The 21,959-nt window shown below is 32.1% G+C and overlaps 1 protein-coding gene across 1 annotated transcript in view; it reads right to left on the bottom strand.

Annotated features, from left to right (window-relative positions):
* LOC129219208 (kyphoscoliosis peptidase-like) overlaps nt 1-19,869 on the bottom strand; it is an 84,511-nt gene extending 64,642 nt beyond the window's left edge. The window contains exon 1 of the mRNA XM_054853533.1: nt 19,758-19,869. Within this exon, the coding sequence (XP_054709508.1) occupies nt 19,758-19,763 (6 nt within the window). The 5' untranslated portion in view covers nt 19,764-19,869. The remainder of the gene's footprint in view (nt 1-19,757) is intronic.
* Nucleotides 19,870-21,959: the final 2,090 nt, after the last annotated feature.

Genomic DNA, 21,959 nt, shown 5'->3' with positions numbered 1-21,959 from the left:
CCTTCGCTCTCGTTATAAGCGAGTTCGACTGTAGTTAAAAGTTGCTAAATTTTATTATATGATGGCCTTGGAGAACGTTTTCACGATTTGTAGTAAAAATGCTGCATTTGTGTGTGGATTATTATTTTTTGCATAATTACAAAATTAATCAGGGTATTTTTATGAATGTAAAAGGCTGCTAAGGTTTATTTTAAAATGCGTGAAAATGGGCCAATGTGAGAAAAATAGCCTCTTTTTTTGCATGGCTCTAAATAAGCCTTATAAAGCGTTTTTTAAAACACCGAACCTCGTGTAAGCAATATTTAGTGCAAATTAAAGACTTATTTATATTGTATTTTATTACATCATGTAGAGTATTCTCATTGATTACGCTTCAGGCTTTTTTTTTTTTTTTTTTGGAGACGCATGTTATCGGGCTTATGAGTGTGTTTAAAACTATTTATCGGGTCTTGTATGAAAAATTTTCCGAACCCTAGAAATATTAAAATGTCTCATTTCATTTGCAGAGTTTGTTTCCAAAATGAAGCTAAGTCAGTATTTTCCATTCTTGAAAAAAATCGATTTTGTTTTGTAAAAGTTATTATTGAATGTAAACAATATCATTTTTCCAGAAAAAAAGGAATGATAATAATACTAAATTATACGGTTAAAAAATCATGTCTGTATAGTGTTTTAGAAAAAAAGAAAGAAAGAAAAATGACATCATCCCTTGTTGAACAAAACTATGACTTACGCTGGTTTTATACATGCAAATAACCAAATGAAGTGGGTTACTTCCATTTGTAAAGTAATTAATATTTTTTTAAGTAGAGCACAAATTTTTGATACAAAATTTTGGAAGTTAGTGAACACAAATTTTCATTTACAAACTTTCTTTCTTCATCGCTTTTATCATTTTCGCCTTTGTTAGCGTTTGGTGTATCGTTGCAAGGGTGTTCACACATGTAAAAACTTTCGTGCACTTTGTTAATTTTTAAAGCTTCAAGTAATTTCAAAACAACTGATTTTTCTGCTATTGTCAAATTGTTTTGTGGTTCAACTTCAGAAGTAGATGAAGGAGGACCTTTTAACCGTGCGCCCCACTTGAGACTACGTGATCTCAAGAGACGCTGCCATTGGTTAAATTTGGCTTGATCCTTTTTGTCATAAAACTTACTTGCGACTTATTTCTTTTCGGTAAAAATACCAATTTTATCCTCTATTTGAAATACGACTAAACTTTATTTGAAACTTCTTCCTATTATAAATACAGTGTTAGCAGTCTTTTGCATCGAAAAGATAATTTTTGTAATGCTGGCGATTTTCATTGCTAATTAGTGCCACGGCTTTTTTTTCTTGGATTAGGATCTTACACTATTACGTTTCAAAGTGTTGAATGAGGTAAACTGCACTTTTGAAGTGTGGTATGATATGAAGTAAGTAAATGTTCGTTTATTTTACTAAAGACAAAACATTTATAAAGAAAATTTTATTGCTACTTTTTTAAATTTAGGTTCAGAATAACTGCATTAGCGGCAGTAAATTTCAAATTCATCTCTGCAATCTTCATTAGAAATTTATTCTTAATTTTGTCGTTTATTATTATTAGAATTAATTTTATCATTCATATTATTAACATTGGTTTTATCATTCTCCTTCTTATCATTAATATTATTTTCAATCTATAGGGGAATATGTAGTACCTCTGACCACTAATTCATAGATTTAAGATCATGGATCATATTGAATGCGCATGACGTTTGAAAATGAATGGCTGCAAATGGGTTTTAGCTTTACTTTTAGAAATTAAAAAAATGGAACAGTTTCGTGCACTTCTGCTATGAGTTATACTTTTCCAATTATGCTTTTGTTTAATGAATTGTTACTTTCTGTAAGTACAGTGATTACTAAAATCGCAAAAAAAAAAAAAAACGGACAACCATGGTTCTAAATTCGACAATAGGTGTCTGTACTCAAGTGTTAGCGATATTTATTACATTTATGATGCTACTCTAATTGACCTTCCTGTTTCATTGCTTCCGTTTCATGTTGAAATCATTCTTAATGTACCTGAAAGAAGTGTAACTTAAAAAACAACTCAGATTTTCGAACAAAGATTTTGTCATTGTAAGAAACACGTGTTCTAGTTAATTAATTCAAATGTGTTTAAATTTGTTAACACTACAAAGAAAGTCTTAAGTATTTAAAGCAATTTTACTACAAAAAATGTACACATTTAGTTAAAATTTTAGCGAAACATTTTTCTCTCTACCTAAATAAAGCAATTAAAAGCATTAAATTAAATACATTTTGCCTGATTCTTTTCGAAGAAAACTTTAAACTTCATTTTTTTTTACAGAACTTAACAATGATAAAGCTCTCTAGAGTCTCTAAGTGTTCTTGTTTATTTTATTCATTTTTTTTTGCATTTAATACGGATTACATCAAGATATTTTAAGACATTGATTGATGATAAAGAACACGTATTTCAATTTCATTAAATATTTATTTAAAGTATGATCATAAATTCTTCAAACCAAATTAAAGCTTTAAAAATAGCAACACAGAGAACTGCTTTTACTACCTAAACACTCTTTAAATTGGCAAAGGAAATACAATATCAATCAATTACTAATAGTTGCCTGCGCTTGATAAACAATGATCTATTACTAAACCGCCCAACTGTTACTTTTGTTGCTGAAGCAAAACACATCTTTCTTACTCAAGAGTTAAGTCAGTGCAATGAATCATTTTATTGCATTACTTAACCCCATTCCAAGAAAGGTCCCTGGCGCTCAGTAGTGACTGAGAAAAAATATTTGATTGACTCAAGTAAGAATAATTCATGATCACTTTTGAATTAAACGGTTTCTTTTCCTTGCTTGGATGTGCGTGTCTATAAAATATTCTGAGCCACTGAAAGATCTTAAATTAAATTTATTTTTAACTTAAACGATACAGTAAAGAATTTTATTTTTGTTTCGTAACCTTAATTACGTTGTTCGTCAATGTTGAACTGATAAGTTGTTTAACTCTTTTAGTTATTTTCATTTTATCAGTTGAAGAAAAGAAAAAGCAAAAATAAAGCACCAAACAAAACTAGTAACGAAACTCAAAACAGAACTAACTTATGAAAGGTTTCCTAGAAAAATAATAAAGACAAATAATTAATTAATCCTTTATAATTTTAAATAAAAGAAAACAAGAAAAGTATTTATTTAGCAGGTAAATATTTTTTATTGGTTTTGGCTCTGAAAATATTTAGATGCCCTCAGGTAGTTCTAACCGACACGAATGTTTTAAACATAATCGTGTTTAAAATAGTTTGAAACATGATTTTAAAAATTATTAATAGAAAACTAAGAAATACTTTATTTTAAGAGACAGCCATCAGCATGTTGTTGACGGTTTTGCCACAAAACCTTTATATTATAGTTATTAAGGGCAAGTGTAGGCTATTGAGAACTGTGTACATGAATTTTTTATATGTACGTACTTAGGACAAGTAAGTTATTCTTTAATCAATTGAAAAATATTACTGCATATAAAAGAAAAAAACGTATGAGTTTTAGTAAGTAAAGGGGTCGGGTACAACTTTGTACCACCGAGGTGGAATTAAGTTTGACGTTTTTTGGTGACGAAGAGGTACTAACAGTGAGTGCGGGTAAGTAGAACTATAGTCGGGGCAAACCTATCCTGGCAACATTGTAAAGGCTACGCTGATCCTAATAACAGTATTTCGACGCTGCCAGGTTAGGTTTGCCCCAACTATAGACTAAGCTGCTACTACGCAACTACGGTAGCCCATATTAGTTTGTCTTTCTTAAACTTTAGTGCGTGAGGTTTTGGCGGTGTGACTTATTGCTCCAGGTGATTTCTATTTCTTCTGATGAATTTTTAATTAAAAGAAGATATAATTAGTATTTGATTACATTAAAACTACAATTTGTAAATACTTTAAGTATGTTTCTATTGCCTTCATCTTCATGCAGTTAACGTCTTGTTGTTACTACATATTTCTCTCGAGGGACTGTATCTTATGAACCTGGATCATGTCCTTGGGGCTGAATGGGGTATTTCCCCCTCAATGATACACCGGCTAAGAATGACTGAGTAAATGAGATCATTCATTTAATATTTCATCTGAAATTGGAATATCTATAACAAATGTTAAGGAAACATGAAAACAACGAATTGAAAATGAGAGAAAAACGCTGTCTTAATAGATTCCCTGTGCTAAAAACAGTTAAAAGCCGCTAATTAAACTAAGATAGTAAAATTGAGCATAATAAAAGGAGGGCATGGAAAAAACCAAAAATTTTGAAGCTGAAGAAATATCTCTAAAAGAAGTATATTGATTCTAAAGATTGTTCTGAGTGAATTTTATTTTTCAATATACCAACAGCCCGGTTATGACATTCAGAGACTGCTGTTTCACCCTTTTTTGTGGACTCATCAGTCTGGAATAGTCAATAACGGAGCTGGAGGCAGATGTCATCTCATTGAAGCTGAGAGGGCAAACAAACTGGTAGCTAAAACAAATTTAAGCCATCAGCGAGAGTCCACAGCAGTGGTGGGCTTCAATTCGTCAATTGAAGGCAAAGCTTGGGTAAAAAACATTGAGTGACCACTCTTAAGCAAGGGCTAAAGAGGAACTACTTGCACTATATCGACAGTATCCCTATCAGTTTCAATGAGATATCTGTTTCCAGCTCGGTTATTGACTGCTCCAGACTCATGAGTCCATAACAAAGATGAAACTGCAGTCTCTGGATGTCGTAACTAGAGTTGGAAAATTTCGAGCCGATCGGTACCTCGTTCGACTCTCAACTCGCAATGAGCAATGACGCTGAAGAGCAGCCTGCTTCTAGCAGACCGGAACAACGCAATGTTCTAACCACGACAGACAGACATGCAGACTCGCACAGATTGTAACAGTGTAGATATAACGGGGCATATGATTTTATCCGCGTTGTAAATGATTCCACGGTATACCCATGAGCGTCATAACAGGGGTTATATTGAATTACTAAATTTCATTCTTTTTACTTTATTTCCACGAAAAAGTACGAAGAGGTGAAATTTTAAGTAATGCTTCATGAGCCAAAGCAGAAATTAATATTTTGTTGTAAGTAAATTTTTAGTTATAAATGTCCAAAATTTAATTTGATAGTAAGCTATAAAGTGGATATTTGATAACTATAATGTTTTTCAGAATGTTAAAGATTTAAATTTTTTTTCCCTAAGTTTAGATTTTTGCTTAAAGCCAGTGAAAACTGCGTCAGCAAACCAAGTATAATATATCTGTGTTTTACCTGGGACGGCTTATTAAAGTTTCGAATTAATCAGCAATTATTGAGTCGCTGAGATATTCTACCGCCAATAACAGTGCAAATATAAAGGGTAGGTACAATAAGGTGGACAACTCCTGATAGACAAGATAACTAAACAAAACATATACAATGTGTCGAGCATTTTTAAATGTGTAGTCTATCTCTGATAAGTAGACTTCTGATCCGCTGAAGTTTAAACGATTCCTTTTGCTAAAATAGGGGTGAGAAAAAAAAATCCCCTCCCCACCCTTTTTTTCAAACTACAACTTTATGTTGCCGATAACGATTTTCAGCGTTTTGATCTTCTAAAAATTTCTCTTCTTTCAACCCAATTCAATAAATGAGTTCGTCCAAGGCTATACACCCAAACCTGTTTTTATGCGGTGGATAGGGACCGCATAAAAAAATCGCATTAAAAAAAATTGTTCGAAACTTCACGAGTAGCTTTAAAAAGTTGTTTTCACAACACTGTTAAAATTGTTTTTTATAAGGTGGATAGGGACCGCATAAAAAAAGTATCACATAGAAAATTACCCAAAAGCTTACAAAATTGTAATATTTAAACGAAATCAAAATGAACCAAGTGATAATTTTTGCCGAGTAGTCGGACAAAATTTCCCGGATAAGGAAATTTTTTGAGGTCACAGTGACTTCAGGGTGCCTATGTCGTCACTTGAAAATACTACATCGCACTCGGTTTAAAAATAGTTTTGTCAATTGAATCCCGATCTGATTGAAAATTTAATGTAGCGCACAAAAAAAAAAAAAAAAAAAAAATTGAATTTTTACATCTTGAATTAAAATTATGTTTTTCGCAATCACGAGTGTGTGTATGTAGGCGTGTGTGTTTGTGTGTGGGGGTATGTGTTTGTGTGTGGGGGTATGTGTTTGTGTGTACGGTTTTGTGTATGTGTGTAAGTATGCGTGTTTGTGTCTGTGTGCTGGCATAAGTGTGTGGGTAGTTGTGTGTATGAATGTGTGGGTAGTTGTGTGTATGTGTGGGTGTCTGTATGTATGCGTGTGTGTATGTGTTTGTATGTGTTTATGTGTGTATGTGTGTGTAATTGTGTATGTATGTGCATGTGTGTGGTACATGGATGCAACCTGGAGGCGACTTTCGCTATAGGAGCAGCATCGTGAGGAGCCCGTCGACGGTGATGGTGCGGAGGGTGGCGGTGGGAAAAATCAAAGGAACGTCAAAAACAGTCAAGTGAGAACAATAAGCAATCGTGATTGTTTAAAAAAACAAAAAATATCGCACAAAAACTTGCATAAAACAGGTTTGGGTGTATATCTTTCACTAGAGCCAGGCTATATGTCAAAATTTATTGCGCTGTGTTTTCAATTAAAAGCGCGTTCATTTTAACTTGAATACTGAAGTTTCAAATATACTAATTGTCATGCATGGCTGAAGTCTGTAGGAAATTACTAAAACGCAAACATTCAGAAACTTCTACTTACTACTCCACTTGCAAGCGAAATGTATTGTGAGCGTCATGTGCCCTCTTCCCTCACTACGCAGTCATGAATTATTTCCCACTTCCCTGCCCTAATTGGATTTTGACTTTCCATCACATTAACTTCATGTAGTGACACACAGCACATTCAGTGCTTTGCTCTGTGTCACCGATTTCCCCTCGGTTGTCGCTGAAAAGGCAATTGCACCATTTTGACCCAAAAGGGAAGTAATAAGAAAAGAAATATTAATGTTGTAGTAATTTAAAGTCATCCTGTTTCCCGCTCCCGCGCTTGACCTTCAAATAACTTTTCATGATAAGAAAGCTAAATTTAAGATTGAAAGTTAAAATAATTTAGTTTAAAAGTTAAGTTGATGTACTAAAAAAAAATGGAAAGCTTTTACACAATTGACATTAAATAAAATCCGTGTGACGTCATAGAGCATGTAGATGAATGACGGCTAGGTGACATTCTACAGCAGTGGTTTCCAACCTTTTGCACTTAGCGACTTCTTTTGGCCAATCAAACAATCCGTGATATCATCTATTATTTCCCCTTACGATATGTAATACATAATACATTAACTATAATTGCGATAAGATCTCGATGACGAAATGAAGAAAAGTAAAATTTTTCTCAAGTTCCAAATCATTGCTACAAAAATAAATAAATTAATAAAATTATGCTGTTTTTGGCTTAAGTTTTGGTTTTAAAACTGTGGTCATATATTTTAAAAGTAGGAATGATAAAGCAACCTCATACGAAATGCTTCAAGACCTTATTTGGAGTCGCAACTTATAGGTTGGGAGCAGGGGCGGATCCAGAAAGTTTCTTAAGGGGGGGGGGGGGGTCAAGTTTCAATGGCCAACTATACCTCTTACGCAAAATTATTGCTAAGCAGAGGTGCCTCTTCTTCAAGGGTGATGTGCACCCCCCGCCCCCCAAATAGGAGAAAAACCCTTTCATCCCCCCCCCCTAAATTTTTAATGGCGCAGCCTGCTCCATGGATCATATTCCCTCAAGTTTTCATCAAGACTCAACTGTCCATTCTTAAGGCAGATTTCTTAATGTATGAGATTACAGCTATCAAAAGTAGTTGGAAAGAAGTTAATATTGATTCCATGAATTATTTTTTCGGATTCAAAAGATTGAAGTTTTATAATAGTCGTAAAAAAATCTTATCACAGGGGGGTCAGCTGATCCTTTGACCCTCCCCTGAATCCGCCCTTGGTTGGGAGCCGCTGATCTACAATGGCTAATGGGATGAATCACGTCTCAAGACGTCATTGAGCGCTATAGTGTTTAAATTACTGAAAGTTAAGTGAATTTATTAGAATATAAGAGGGTTATTCTATCCAAGAACCACCAAAAAATCACAATTGTTAAAAAAATCTATAAAATATTTTGTAAAAGATCATGACTCAATTCCATAACACAACCATTATAAAATATTTTTTCCTAACTGTTGGTTGGCGAATCGTTTAGGATAGTTTTTTAGTAAATAATCGAAATTGGCTCTTAAAACACGACTGAAAAATGTTTTCATCTAAGGTTATATTGTTTAAGCCTTTAACGAAAAACAAACTTTTATATCTTTACTAATAATAAAGCTGAAAGTCTCTCTGTATGTCAGGATCTCTCTCTGTCTGGATCTCTGTCTTTCAGGATCTCTGTGACGCGCATAGCGCCTAGACCGCCGTTCGTCCAATTTTCATGAAATTTGGCACAATGTTAGTTTGTAGCAGGGGGGGGGGGGGTGCACCTCGAAGCGATTTTTCAAAAATTCGATATGGTTTTTTTCTATTCCAATTTTAAGAACAAAATTATCATAAGATGAACGAGTAAATTACGAAATTATCACAACGTGGAACCGTAACATGGGCACAAGCCAATCGGCGAGAAAATTCAGCATACATTATTTGTAAATACACAGGCGAACCAAAAGACCTTTTAATTTTCTATTGCGGGCAAAGCCGTGCGGGTACCACTAGTTTAAAATCAACTCAGCACGAGGTTTCATTACAGGTTTACCTTTTGTTCTGTGGATGAAACAAGTGTGAATTATTATTACTTTTCCGTTATAAATAAGTTATAGCCTGAGGTAGTATCAAACTACGTAGAAAAAGGAAGAAAAAAAAAATGATTCCCCAATATTTACGCAATACATTTTGTGATCACGGATTCATACTAGAACACATGCATACTCCATTTTCGAACTAAAATAATTTTGAAAAAAAGACCTTCTTGAAAAGTATTCCAAATTCATAGACTTTTATTTTTCCATCGTAAAACCGCACACCACTACTCTTTCAGTAGGTCATTCCTCAAAGTACTGTTTCATATTCAATTAATTTGCTTTAATTCTAAAAATGCTGAATTAAAATTGAAAACGATAACTTTCTTTGACAACTTACTGTAAAGAAAATCGTAACTATACTTCTACAGTTTAAACACCAGAAAAATATAATAAACGAATAAACATGAGAAGTAAACATATATGAACAGCAGCAATCGGATGAATAATAAAGGAATTTCAAGACAGTAAAGCCAAGGCGGATACTAGCGTAGAGTCGTGAGGGACAACCCCTCCCCCCCGATACCGTTGGCAATATTATCCGTACACATTGGGCTCAAATATTTTATGATTAAAGTGTAAACGCTGGCAGTAATATTTTCTTTTTTAAAGGAAATATTTGAAATACTGCTTCTTTTCATTGCTAATGAAATCAATTAGTAATGTTTATGCTTGTATGTTTTGGGCAGTTTCGAGCTTTTAATTGATACTCCAAGCGATATCAGAAAATCTTCTCACTCAAAGTCCTAAATTGTTCAGCACAACCACGCGACCCCCCTAAAATGGAAATCTGTATCCGCCCGCTAGGTAAAGCTCATGTTTTTTTGAAGCACATTTTAACAAAATCAGTATTATGATCCATATAAACATATATTTTAGGTGAGAAATATCATTCTGCGGAAAATTAACTGATAGAAGCAACAATAATTAACACACAAAAAATTTAAATTATTACATAAACGTATTAAGGAGTCACAAATAACCACTTTTTCAATCCTGGAGAAATAAACTTTTGAGTTGACTAACAAATTTTCTATGTTTTCTCATTAATGATTGCTTACTTAAGTATGATCATTACAATAATTACTTATCTTTGCATTTAAATATATTTGTGACAGTTCTTTAACAGCAAGTAAATTGTTATTTGTTTATTGTTTTATTTATTATTAGTATTACTGTGTTTTAAAAATCCTCACCGGTCGGTGCTTTTTTTTTCAAAAGCTTTTGCCGCTTCGCGAGTAAAAGAAGGTTGAGAAACACTGCTATAAATGGTCTGAAATTATCCACAGAACATTATTCGCGGTACGAATATGAATCCAAAAATGAAAGACAGACTAATAAACAGTACTTTATCAGTCAGAATTTAAACAAAACATCAATAGGTTTTTAATCGTTTTCACTTTCTGTCATCGTTTGGAGCATGAAGGAGCAAGTTTCTTACAAAAGTTTTGGAGATACAGTTTAGAGAATACAGATTATACAACATTTATACTGGGAATGCGAACCGTTTCATAATCCAATGCATTTGCTAAATGTGGCAATTAATGACGCTTTGTGGTAAGTTAAAATTGCTCTGAAAGGAAAAAGATTTAACACAAGTGATTAGTGCCATAATCAGGGAATAGAAAACCGTTTATTTAGGACTAGTAGTACCCGCACGGCTTTGCCCGTAGTTGAAAATTAAAAGGTCATTCGGTTCGCCTGTATATTTACAAATAATGGAGGACGAATTTATCGCCAATTGGCTATGTTCATTCGCTCTCCCATTCCACGCCATGATAATTTCGTAATTGACTCATCCATCTTATGATAATTTTGCCCCGGAAAATGTTCTTAAATTGAAATAGAAAAGAACAAAATCGAATTTTCGAAAAATGGCTTCGAGGTGCACACCCCCATGCTACAAACTAACTTTGTGCCAAATTTCATGAAAATCGGTCGAACGGTCTAGCCTCTATGCGCGTCACAGGCATCCTACAGACGACCAGACATCCAGAAGAAGTGTAACAAATGATGGTTCGCATTGTTCGGTTTAATAATAAGAATAATGCGATCGAAGCCAAGAAAAAATATATTTTCGCACTTTTCAGAACTGCTAAATCGGAATTTGCTTACTTTTTGAAGGGTGGTAATAGAAATTATTCTCTTCATAAATACGTATAATATTATATACATTTAAATGGTTCAAAGCTAAACTAAAAACTACTCAATTCCTATTGTTAAACATGCAGTTGAGGGGTGTAGGTAACGATCTTTTTTTTTTTTTCAGAATGGAATGAGTCCTTCAAATGTTGTTCGGGGGGGGGGGGGTGGACTTTGAAAAAAACTGAACGAGTCGCTTTTTTTTATTTCACTCTTCCTTTTTCTTCATTAACGTTTCAAGCTTGAAATTTCGGACCTTTTCCAAGTTAAGTTCATTCTATCCTTTTAAAACTCAGTCACTGTGATTTTTCTTGCCTGAATGATATTGCTCTTAAATAGCCTGTGTAATAATCTATTTGTTCCCACATGTTAACCAGAATTTATTAGAAAAATGGACTTGAATCGTTTGTTCCCGTAGCCCTTCATATGGTTAAAGGTAAAAATAATAACCAAATAAAACATTAAAAAAAATATTATGAACTCATTTAATATTTCTTAAAAATTTTACAAATAAAGTAACGCTCGTTTTTGTAAAATTTCTGCGTCTAAGTCCTTAAAAATATAGATGCCATTCGCAATTGTAATTTTATGCAAAAATATTACAAAATTACAAAACATATCTATGTTCAGCACGATTTTTCATTTTTCTACTGACGTTTCCTGAACAAAATTAAAGTATTTGATACTTGAATCCCGTTGAAAAGAAAGTCCTAATGGTATCCGTGCCGTAAAATAATTTTTCACAATTTACTGATTTTTGGCGCTTATCCAGGGAGAGCTTTTGGTAAAGGTTTAAGGTAGGTCGCCCGTATTCCTAGGAGAATGAAAAACTAGGTTACTAAGCGAACGAATAAAACAGCACGGTGACAAAAGAGAAACGGTTACAATGTCGAGAAAAAGAGAGGGACGACCTAGGTGTATGTGTGAGAGTGGAACTAGGGAAAGAGAAAACCGATGTTTAACTGGGGGAGGATTTGTCGAAACCACCATGGATATTTGATTGATCAGTGAATGACGGAAAAGTTTTATGAGATAGAATGAATGTGCTTCAAGTTTCTAATACGAAAGTACGATGGCCTCTTTCATGAGTTTCAGTTGCTGAAGTTTTGAACTGTTTGCGTGCGAAAGGTTTTTTTTTTTTTGAAAACCTGCATCAAGGCACACATGTGTATAACGCTCGCAGACACGCTTTTAAAGTTGCAAGAAGTTTTTTTTTCTAAAGAAAAAACTACCTTTAATCTTTAAAAAATATTGATTTCTTGAAAAAACAAACGCGTTTTCATAATAATGCATCACAGCCCGGTTGATTCGAGCAAATTGGGCTGGTGCCTGTTCAAATTATGAACAAATACGGATTAAAAGAAATTCTGATAAAATTAAAAAGAAGAAATAGTTAATTAGTACTCAGCACCTATTGAGTTGCTCTACTCAGATACAATGCAACGAGGATATTTCCTCTCTTCTTACATAAAAAAATATTTCTTTGACCGTGAAAATACAACTCGACACACTGTAGCCGAACGATTGTCTTATGATATAAAGCCAATCAATTATACATAAATGAAGAAATCTCAATAGCTTAGAATATGTCTGATTTAGAAGAAACTGACTAGTCAGAGAATGCTCGTTTCATGTTCTAAAGCTACAAATGAGCAAGCAGTGCAGAAAAGAATGAAAATGCAATATTAACAGATAAGTGTTCGATTACACGCAAGTATATAAAATGTATACACGCAAGAAAATAACTTTTTTTCTTTTGTTTTTAGATTGCATTGAAATTTTAACCGGAGTTAAAATACTTCGGATAATCAGAGCTCACATTCGCCGGGTTTTTCTGTATCTCTCTCCCTTTCCCTCTCCTTCATATTCGTCAGGAAAAACAAATTGGCATCATGCACTACAAAATATTTTTTTAGAGATGATCACTTTTAAAGATAAATTCGATACGACTTGGTTGGTCCATGCATCATTTTGCGACGAATTATGCAATTTTTCAATTACAAAAAATCAGAAGAATAATAACGGAGAAAAAAATGACCTAAAGCTTGAAAAATCCTGACCTTGAAATCATAAAAAAACCCCTATAGCTGAAAAATCCTAACCTTGAAATCATAAAAAACACCCTATAGCTGAAAAATCCTGACCTTTAAATCAGAAAAAAACACCCTATACTGAAAAATCCTGACCTTGAAATCAGAAAAAAAAACACCCTATACTGAAAAATCCTGACCTTGAAATCAGAAAAAAAAACACCCTATAGCTGAAAAGTTCTGACCTTGAAATCAGAAAAAAACACCCTATACCTGAAAAATCATGACCTTGAAATCAGAAAAACACACCCTATAGCTGAAAAAACATGACCTTGAAATCAGAAAAAACACCCTATAGCTGAAAAATCATTAAAAAAAATGAAACTTTAAACATTTTTTTTATTCAGTTTTGAATGCTTTGAAAGATATCAGATACATCGTAACTCGACTTCAATACAGTCAATTTTACAGCCAGTGTAATTTTTTAATTTTATGGCAGAATTGCAGTGATAACATGGAGTTCGAAATTAAATACAGCCACAAGCGATTTTTTAAGCATTACAGCGTATTTGATAATATGGTTAATGAATTGTCTGAAAAATTAAAAGGTATCATTGTTTATTTCTTTCTGATATACAATAATATAGTTTACATTCATGGTGATATTGAACTGGATGTACGATATTACAGCTGCATATAGATATGCGCCATGATCTTTTCCTGCAAATTGATAATTTTCTGAACTTAATTGGCTACTAAATGGTTGAAATATTTCTACTCAATTAAATTTAAGACGCTAATTCTAATAACTTTTTAAAAAGTTTACATGTAAGTCAATCATTAATAATTTGTAGTTGAGAATATAATTAAAAATTGTTGAGTATTTATAACTTTAAATTCTTTTAAGTGTTAATATACATGTAAAATACCACTTTACTTGGAAGTTTGAAAAGAAAGTAAAAATACTCCGTCTAAAAAATTGTTATGAATTTTTTCCTTCTCGTTCTGGAGTCGAAATATCAGAAATATATACAACATATACCTCTCCGTCAGCAAGCATTTTTTAAGAAATACAAATAAACTAAATAAAAAAAAAAATCTCGACTATTTGCAAAGATTTGTCCGAAAACTTAATAAAGCTTATTTCGAAAAACAGAACTTGAAAATTTAACATTAAAGGGACTTTTTAAAGCTTTTAAAGGAACTTTTCCCAACTTGAGCTGAATATTTAAAAAAAATAATTCACAGGATAAAAATAAATTTCGGTGTCTGCGTTTTTTTCGTGAACTTAATTTTAAGTTAAAAGTAGAAAAAATTATGAATTCCTAATATTAATATTCTTTAATTTTCCAATTTTAGTAACTCATAAAAGACGAAATTCTTTTATCCGGCTCAAAATTGTTGGCTTTCTCAAAAATGATAATTTTGAAAAGTTTCGTGTATGTTTTACAACGCCTAAATCGTACTACTGACGTGCAATCATATATCAGTTGCCGAAAGACTGATAGTTGAGGGTGCAATAATTTAAATAACACGAAATGCCCAAAATCATTCTCTCTCTCTCTCTCTCTCTCTCTCTCTCTCTCTATATATATATATATATATATATATAATCATTGTTTTCTCATTGTTTACAATTAATGAGTAATATTTAAGCAAGGAAAACTGACCACTACAGTTTGATACTTCAGATACTATAAAACAGTAATGAAACATTATAAAATTTAATAAATAGGAAAAAAAAGCTACTCCAAGAACCAATATTTAACTGAACCAAATGACTCTAGGGACAAATGATATTATTTCTATGATGGAACATTTAAAATTCATTCATCTAAACAGTTTTGATATATGAAGAGCATAAGAATTTGATTTAACTGGCACAATACATTATATTAAAAAGTAATAGAGAATGTATCAGTGTCCAGCAGAAAACTCACGGAGATAAATTTCAATTTCTGCATTTTTAAATAATATGTTTGCTTTACGGAAGTATGGAAGAATCCCTTAATGTTCATTTTCAGTAAACACGCTGAATTTGTTCATTGATTTATTTTAGTTATTCTCGCAACACGAATTATTTAATAAAATTTATAGAAGGAATTTCTGAGTATAAATATCTCTGCTAGATCGAAATATTCCTCCTTCATCCCGAACTTTGATGCTGAATGAGCATTATGAAAGTATTTCAAGAATTTTATACAAGTGCGCACTGGTTTATTCCAACAATCCAGCAAATTATTTCAACAATTCGATGTATTTGTTTATGATACAGAAAACAAATAATAAAAATAAACTGAAATGAATTTTCGAAATATTTTTTTTATCTTCATATATAAAATAATCTTACGTGTGTCGACCACATCTGTGAAACTAAACTAAACTAATATATCCCTATTAAGGACTAACTAAGAATCTTATGAAACACATATGAGGCAGTGAGAAGCAAAGGGATGTAAATGGACATTTTCAAGTTTTGAGTGAAACGCGTTTAAAGATAATTTCTAGTAGGCATTCATTGAATTTTTTTTCTAAATCATACTATACAGCAGCACTTAACAGGGCTATTAGCACTAACTCTTGCTCCAAGACAGAAGAGAGGTTACCCTGCTATGCGTACCGGTTATGGCCAAATTTTTAATTTTGCCACTTACATCCCTTTGTTTCTCACCGCCTCATATGGCGTTTTAAAAATTGTTTTATTTTCCCCTACAATAACGACCATTCATATAGCAAATGGTTATTTTTTTGGTAAGAAGTGCTTATTTTACGTAGTAAATTTTTTCACTATCTAACCAAAATGTCGTTTCATAAAAAAAAAATAAAGAAATAAATATAAAAATAAATAAATAAATAAACGCAGGAAATTATTTTTTTTTAAATTAACATGTTTTGACGTTTTTCATTGATGAAAAATGATGCATTAAATTCATAAGAAGTATGTGTATATTCATGATTAGAGATAATTTACCTACATTATAGTTTTCTATTTTTTAAAGAAGAAAAAAGGTAGTTGCCCTACTCTTAAAGACATATGTAACTAAAGGTCGATAAATGTTAAAAACAGCGTAATTTCTTTTGAAAAAAATGTCACCTACTAAAGGAAAGAATCAGTATGGACGATTTTGTCAAGGAAAGTTTTTATGAGTGTATTTTTATATTATTATATGTACGATATTCGTTAATTGATATTATTTAAACCTAAACGTAAAGGACACATCCATTGCTTTATTTTACACAACAGAGTTACACTTAAAATAAACAATGAAAATATGTTTACAAAATTTAAGATATAAGGACTCTAAATGTTATTAGGATTCTAAGCATGATTTGCCTTACAACAGGTACTGAAAAACAAATAAATGGTGCTTCTTTTCTAGTGGCGATAAGTAATTTATGCCATGCTTTCAACTAAATGTCTTGTCATCACAAGTTAAAATATAGTAATTAATGAAAACTAATTGTTTTTTGCTTGGCAGCTATTTTTTTTTTAAGAATGGCGACAAATAATAATCGTTTATTGAAGCGTCTGAACTAGAATTTGCACAGAGAAAAGTGAGCAAGGCAGAGGCTTTTTTTTTTTTTTAATCACAAACCATTACGGACAGTTTACGTTTTCTTTCATGGAAAACATAAAATTTTAGCAGTACTGTTTCAGTTTTAAGTTATTTGAAACTAACGCGTTAGACAAATACATGTTAACCCTTCCCTCAACTGATGAGTTGGTTCTTTTGTGACGTAAGTATTGAGGTGGGACGTGCACTTTACTAACTTTTGCAAGTTAAAGTAAAAATGATCATTTCCAATGATTTTTAGACTATTTATCTGTATCAATAGAACTTAAAGAATACGGTAAGAATAAATATATATTAAGTCATATGTGTAAACATTTCTAAAACATTTAAATGCTTTACTTCAATTCTTCTGCAGCGTAAAACACCTTATCTAGGGGGTTAACAGGGGTTAATGTAAAGCTAAACTCCCTTCCTCGCATTATATTAAGCAAATAAAATATATTTCACTATATGATAAGAATTGTATTTTGAGTTTGTCATAATAACACGCTTTTCTAAGTTCAAGCCATACAGACTGGTATAATATCTTATTCACGAATGACCTCCCAACTTTATTTTAAATGTTTTCCGTTAGATTTCATGTTGCAAAAGAGTAAATTTTTTTCTTAAATTGATAATGATTCTTTAAGTGCATGTTATTTCAAAATTTGTAAACCACAATACAGTCCTCACTGGTTTTGAAATTATACCAAATTGGGTCTTAGTTTTTAAATCAATGCAACAAAACTTGAATTCAAATGGTCCCAAATTTGTTTTAATGACTGACTTGTTGTACATTAATTCTTTGAAATGGACTTTTTAAAAACATACCTCACGATTTTTAGTTTGAAAGGAAAATTTAAATAGTCTTGCATTCGTAATCGTGACAACCTGTTTTATATTGCAGATTTGCAAATCATGTTAGTGAATAAAGTGAAATTAAATAAATGTAACACAATTGAAACTTAAAATGTTAATGAATTAGTTTCAGTGACAGATTTGAGATGGTGCATTTTTAGGAGTAGCATTTAAGGTAACCTAACTCAAGATTTGAAATTTGATAGGAGAAAATGAAATTTTTGTAAAAAGATTTTGTTCTGTTTCAACTATGAATGTTTTTTTTTCAAAAACCATTCATTTCAAAGCACCCTCAAAACATGTACAGTTATTGCGACTCAAATTGTAAGTTACACTTTATGCTCTGAAGTTTCGTTTGAAAATAAAATACCTTAATGGCTTATTAATTTTGAATAGGGGCTGTTCTTGACGGGCTTGCAGAGAGTATCCCGTATGTAGACGAAAAAGATGCGCAAATTCATTAGGTGTCTTATAAAGTTGTAAAAGGAAAAGTTATCTGTGCAAGAACAAATATATTTTATCCTGTCCTATTTTACCTCATACAGCAATGCAGTGTTGTTTTTGTCGGCGTTGTTGAAAGTTCAACCCTTCTTACTTTTTTTCCCAACCCCTTAGTTAGTCCTTATTTTCCTTAAGGGGTGTCCCCACCTGTTAGGAATAGTAAGATTTCTTTAATTGGCGCAATCTATAATTTTATGTATTATTTTTTGGCAGGAATTTTACGACATATTTTTATTTGAAAACTTTCCACTGTAGTTAATTATTTAATAAATTTTTGGCTAATAAGTTCACCGGGTAGCTGATTTTTTCCATATATAGTAGAAACAAACAAATAAAAATAAAAAGACACAAAAAGATCATAAAGACTTTCTGAAAACTTTGCGGCAAAAACCGTCATTTAATTTCTCTTTAGGGATCAGGGAGAGGTTATAGGGGAAAGACGATCATTTATCCCAGATTGATCTGCAAACTCATTGTTTTAAAAGAGTTTAACAATAAGGATATCGTGAAATTTAACTTCAACACTAAAATGCAGATATTAAAGCGGTAAAAAAAATATTACTAACAATCAGTTTTCAAGAATTAACTATGCGGTTCGTCACTAATGAATATATAATGTCATGCAAAATTAAAGAGGGCGAACAAAAGAACTTGTGCGTCGATCCATTAAGAATGAGTCTGATTAGAATGTAATTATAATGTAGCAAACTCCATCACGAATTTTTCTCCCTTCCCACTAATTTCCCTTCCCCCACCTTTTTTTGAAAATGTCATTAAACAATGAAATTATTTTTTGTCATTTAAATATTTTCTCTTGTATTGCACATAATGTGCACACGATATTGCACACGTATGAATACATAGGCACGATAGCTTTGATTTCGCACTTTTGACATCGTCGACGTAATGTTAAATATTTTTATAGCAAGAGCAAAAAAAAAAAGAGGAAAAATAAAGAGAAAACGCACATTGAAAATATACATAAATCGTTCATATGGCGCGTAAATAAACTAGTATAAGTTTCTATAGTAAAAAATTTGTAACTCAGAGCCAGAAGGACGTAAGTCACATTATGATAATTTTACAGGAGAAAGGAAATTTTTTTTTCTGGCGCATGCAAATGATGGAGCGCGCGCTCTTTTAACCCTGGTAAAAAAAATTGAAAGTTTCTTTTTTTTTTTAACAATAACATTCATATGACTCGATGCAGAACAGGCTTCTACATACATACACAATGCACTTTAATAAACGGAAAACTGTGTATACAAATATAACTATAAAACATAAAAATATATAAAAATATAACTAACATATTTTTATATAATTTAAAAATATACACATATAACTAATTGTGATAACTACGTATAAAAATATTTTTATGATCTAAGAATAACTTAAAAAGAAGTAACATTTGTGCTATGTGATTTATTTAATTTCAATTTTTTTAAAACCGCTCCGCTTTTCTTAACTGTCATATTGTACGAGTAAAAAGTCAATCGTAAAACTTCTGTCCGAGAAAATACTGACATCAACACTTAGTTTACGTATTTCAAAACATTGTGTCGCATTGTTAATACCTTTTAAATGAGCTAAATCGCAACATCGATAAAGAAAAGCTCTTTTATTGAGATTAAAATTTTAAGTAAAAAAATGTATTTTGCGAGTTTTTTCTGTTAAAGTTTGGAAACTGTACAAAATAAACAGGTTTCGCTCAAGCATAAATACAGGATGTAAATGATTTGAAAAGTCATTTAATAATAAAGGAGAAATACTCTGACTTAGAAACAAACATGTAAAATCACTTTTTAAATATTTTTATAAACCTTACCTTCATTACCTATCCCAGTATCCACGGTTTAGCCAGGTCTCACGTATGCATAATTATTTAATTTATAAAGTCAACGACAAATCTCATGATGAAAATAGTTCCGTGCTGTGAAAAATATTGAACACATTTTTTTTTGTTCTTTAAATTCTTGTTTGCCGCGAAAAAAATCCCAACCACGCGGAAACAGTTTTTCTGCCGGCCGTGTATTTACGCGCACTCGCTTTTCTCGTCTAAGTCAACAACGGGTTTTGCAAAGGGGTTACTGGCATCTAAATAGCGCCAAAATGCTCGCCAAGGGGATAGACTAATACGGATCGGAATGCTCGAGCGTCGTAACTTGAGTTATTGCTTTTCGAGAGGAGCAAAGAAGCAAATATTAGTGGGATGGACCCTCGAAGTACCTTCGGATGCTTGGTGTGGAGAAACGGGAGGATAAAAGAGATATAAATTTATAGATTGATGGTTAGTCAACGTAAAGGAAAATACTTCTGAAGAAATAAGACAAAAGGAAGTAGTTTAGGATGAGTTATAAAAAAATATTGTTAATTTTTTTTATTTCAGGCTGTTACGCTTTTTGTTCTATTATGCTTTATTTTCACAAAACTTTCGATAAAACCGTTTCTTTTGGGACCCAGATTTTTTATTTATTTATTTATTTATTGGGGGGGGGGGGATATAGAGAGTAGGGTATAATTAAAAAGTGGTGGGGCCCATGATTTGATATAATTTTGAGACCCTTCATGTCTTTACCCAGCAATAAATATTAAGCAATTTACTATTGTGTTTCACAAGTCAAACTGCCTTTTATAAATTAGTATGGCTATCAGTATGATTTTTGACAAAGTACAATTAAAATAACCAAATTTTTTGAACTCAAATTTTAATGAATTAGCAGTTACCTGCCGTCCCTCCCCCTCCACACACGAAATCAGTTTACGCATGGGTCTAGGTAGGAGCATTAATCATGTCCTGAAAGTATACAGAATTATTTACGATATAATAATAACTAAAGAAAACTGAAGTTCCCTCTCTTTTAAATATTTGAATGAATAATTTTACTTCGACTCTTGAAAGAAAACAGTTTTATAACCGCTAAGAATATTTGTTTTTTACAACACTCCACTACTGAATGACAAACCGAATTTTTTTAAATTCGTTTAGGAAGTTTCCCTTTTATTTCGTTCCTATTATCAGATAAAGTCAACAAAATGTGTCGGTGCTTAAAATTACAGCTAAAGTATATTTATTGTTACATACACTCCATACTCTGCTATCGTTGTAAACAAATAGGATTTTCACCATCTACGTGGTTCGATATAGATTTATATGGATTTCCATAGTATTGTAAAAATTAGACATAACAACGTATAATTGCACAAATATTGCAGATAACTGCACACACGTGTTTCGGGGTTACAGGGAACCCATTTTTCAATGCAAAACCAGTGAGCTCAAGGATGAAAAGACTTCCGATAAAAGCCTAAACCCGAAACACGTGTTTCTTATTTTTACTTTTCATGCTCAAAGGTATTTATTCAACACTATATATAATATAGTCATTCATGTAGTTTCGCAATAACGGCAATTTTTTTTTTGTACCGGAAATATATGCCATTCGGTTCTCTATAGAGTGCCTATGATAAGACGCAGACAATCTATTGAACTCTTGACAAACCATAATTGTGTAGAATGCCGTATAGAACGATTTTTCATGCTTTGCCGGTTACGCACGTATTAATATATATATATTTATATATATATATACAAACATATATATATTTTTTAATTTGGTATTGTTAAGTAGAGATAGTAGAACTAGTAATGAAAATCAAGGCTTGTCACATTTCTTTATTTTATGAAATCAGACCCCTAAGCAATTAGCACGAAATCGGAAATAGGCCTCGTTTTGTACACATCTCAACCAACAGAAAGTGAAAGATTCTAGATATAATTACTGCACCCAAAGTTGACATCAGCTACCTATTCAGTTAATCATAATCAGACAAATAGTATAAATCTGTACCTCAGAGCCAGAAGGATGTAAGTCACATTATGATAATTTTACAGGAGAAAGGATTTTTTTTTCTTTAGTATGCAAATGATGAAGCGCGCGCTCTTTTAACCCTGATAAAAAAATTAAAGGATTTTTTTTTTAAAGAGTTACGTTCACATGGTTCGATGCAGAACAGGCTTCTACATACA

Source organism: Uloborus diversus, chromosome 3 (assembly GCF_026930045.1).
Source record: "Uloborus diversus isolate 005 chromosome 3, Udiv.v.3.1, whole genome shotgun sequence".
Taxonomy (NCBI): Eukaryota; Metazoa; Arthropoda; class Arachnida; order Araneae; family Uloboridae; genus Uloborus; species Uloborus diversus.
The sequence above is the reverse complement of the archived record's forward strand: the minus strand, read 5'-3'. Positions and strand labels throughout refer to the sequence as shown.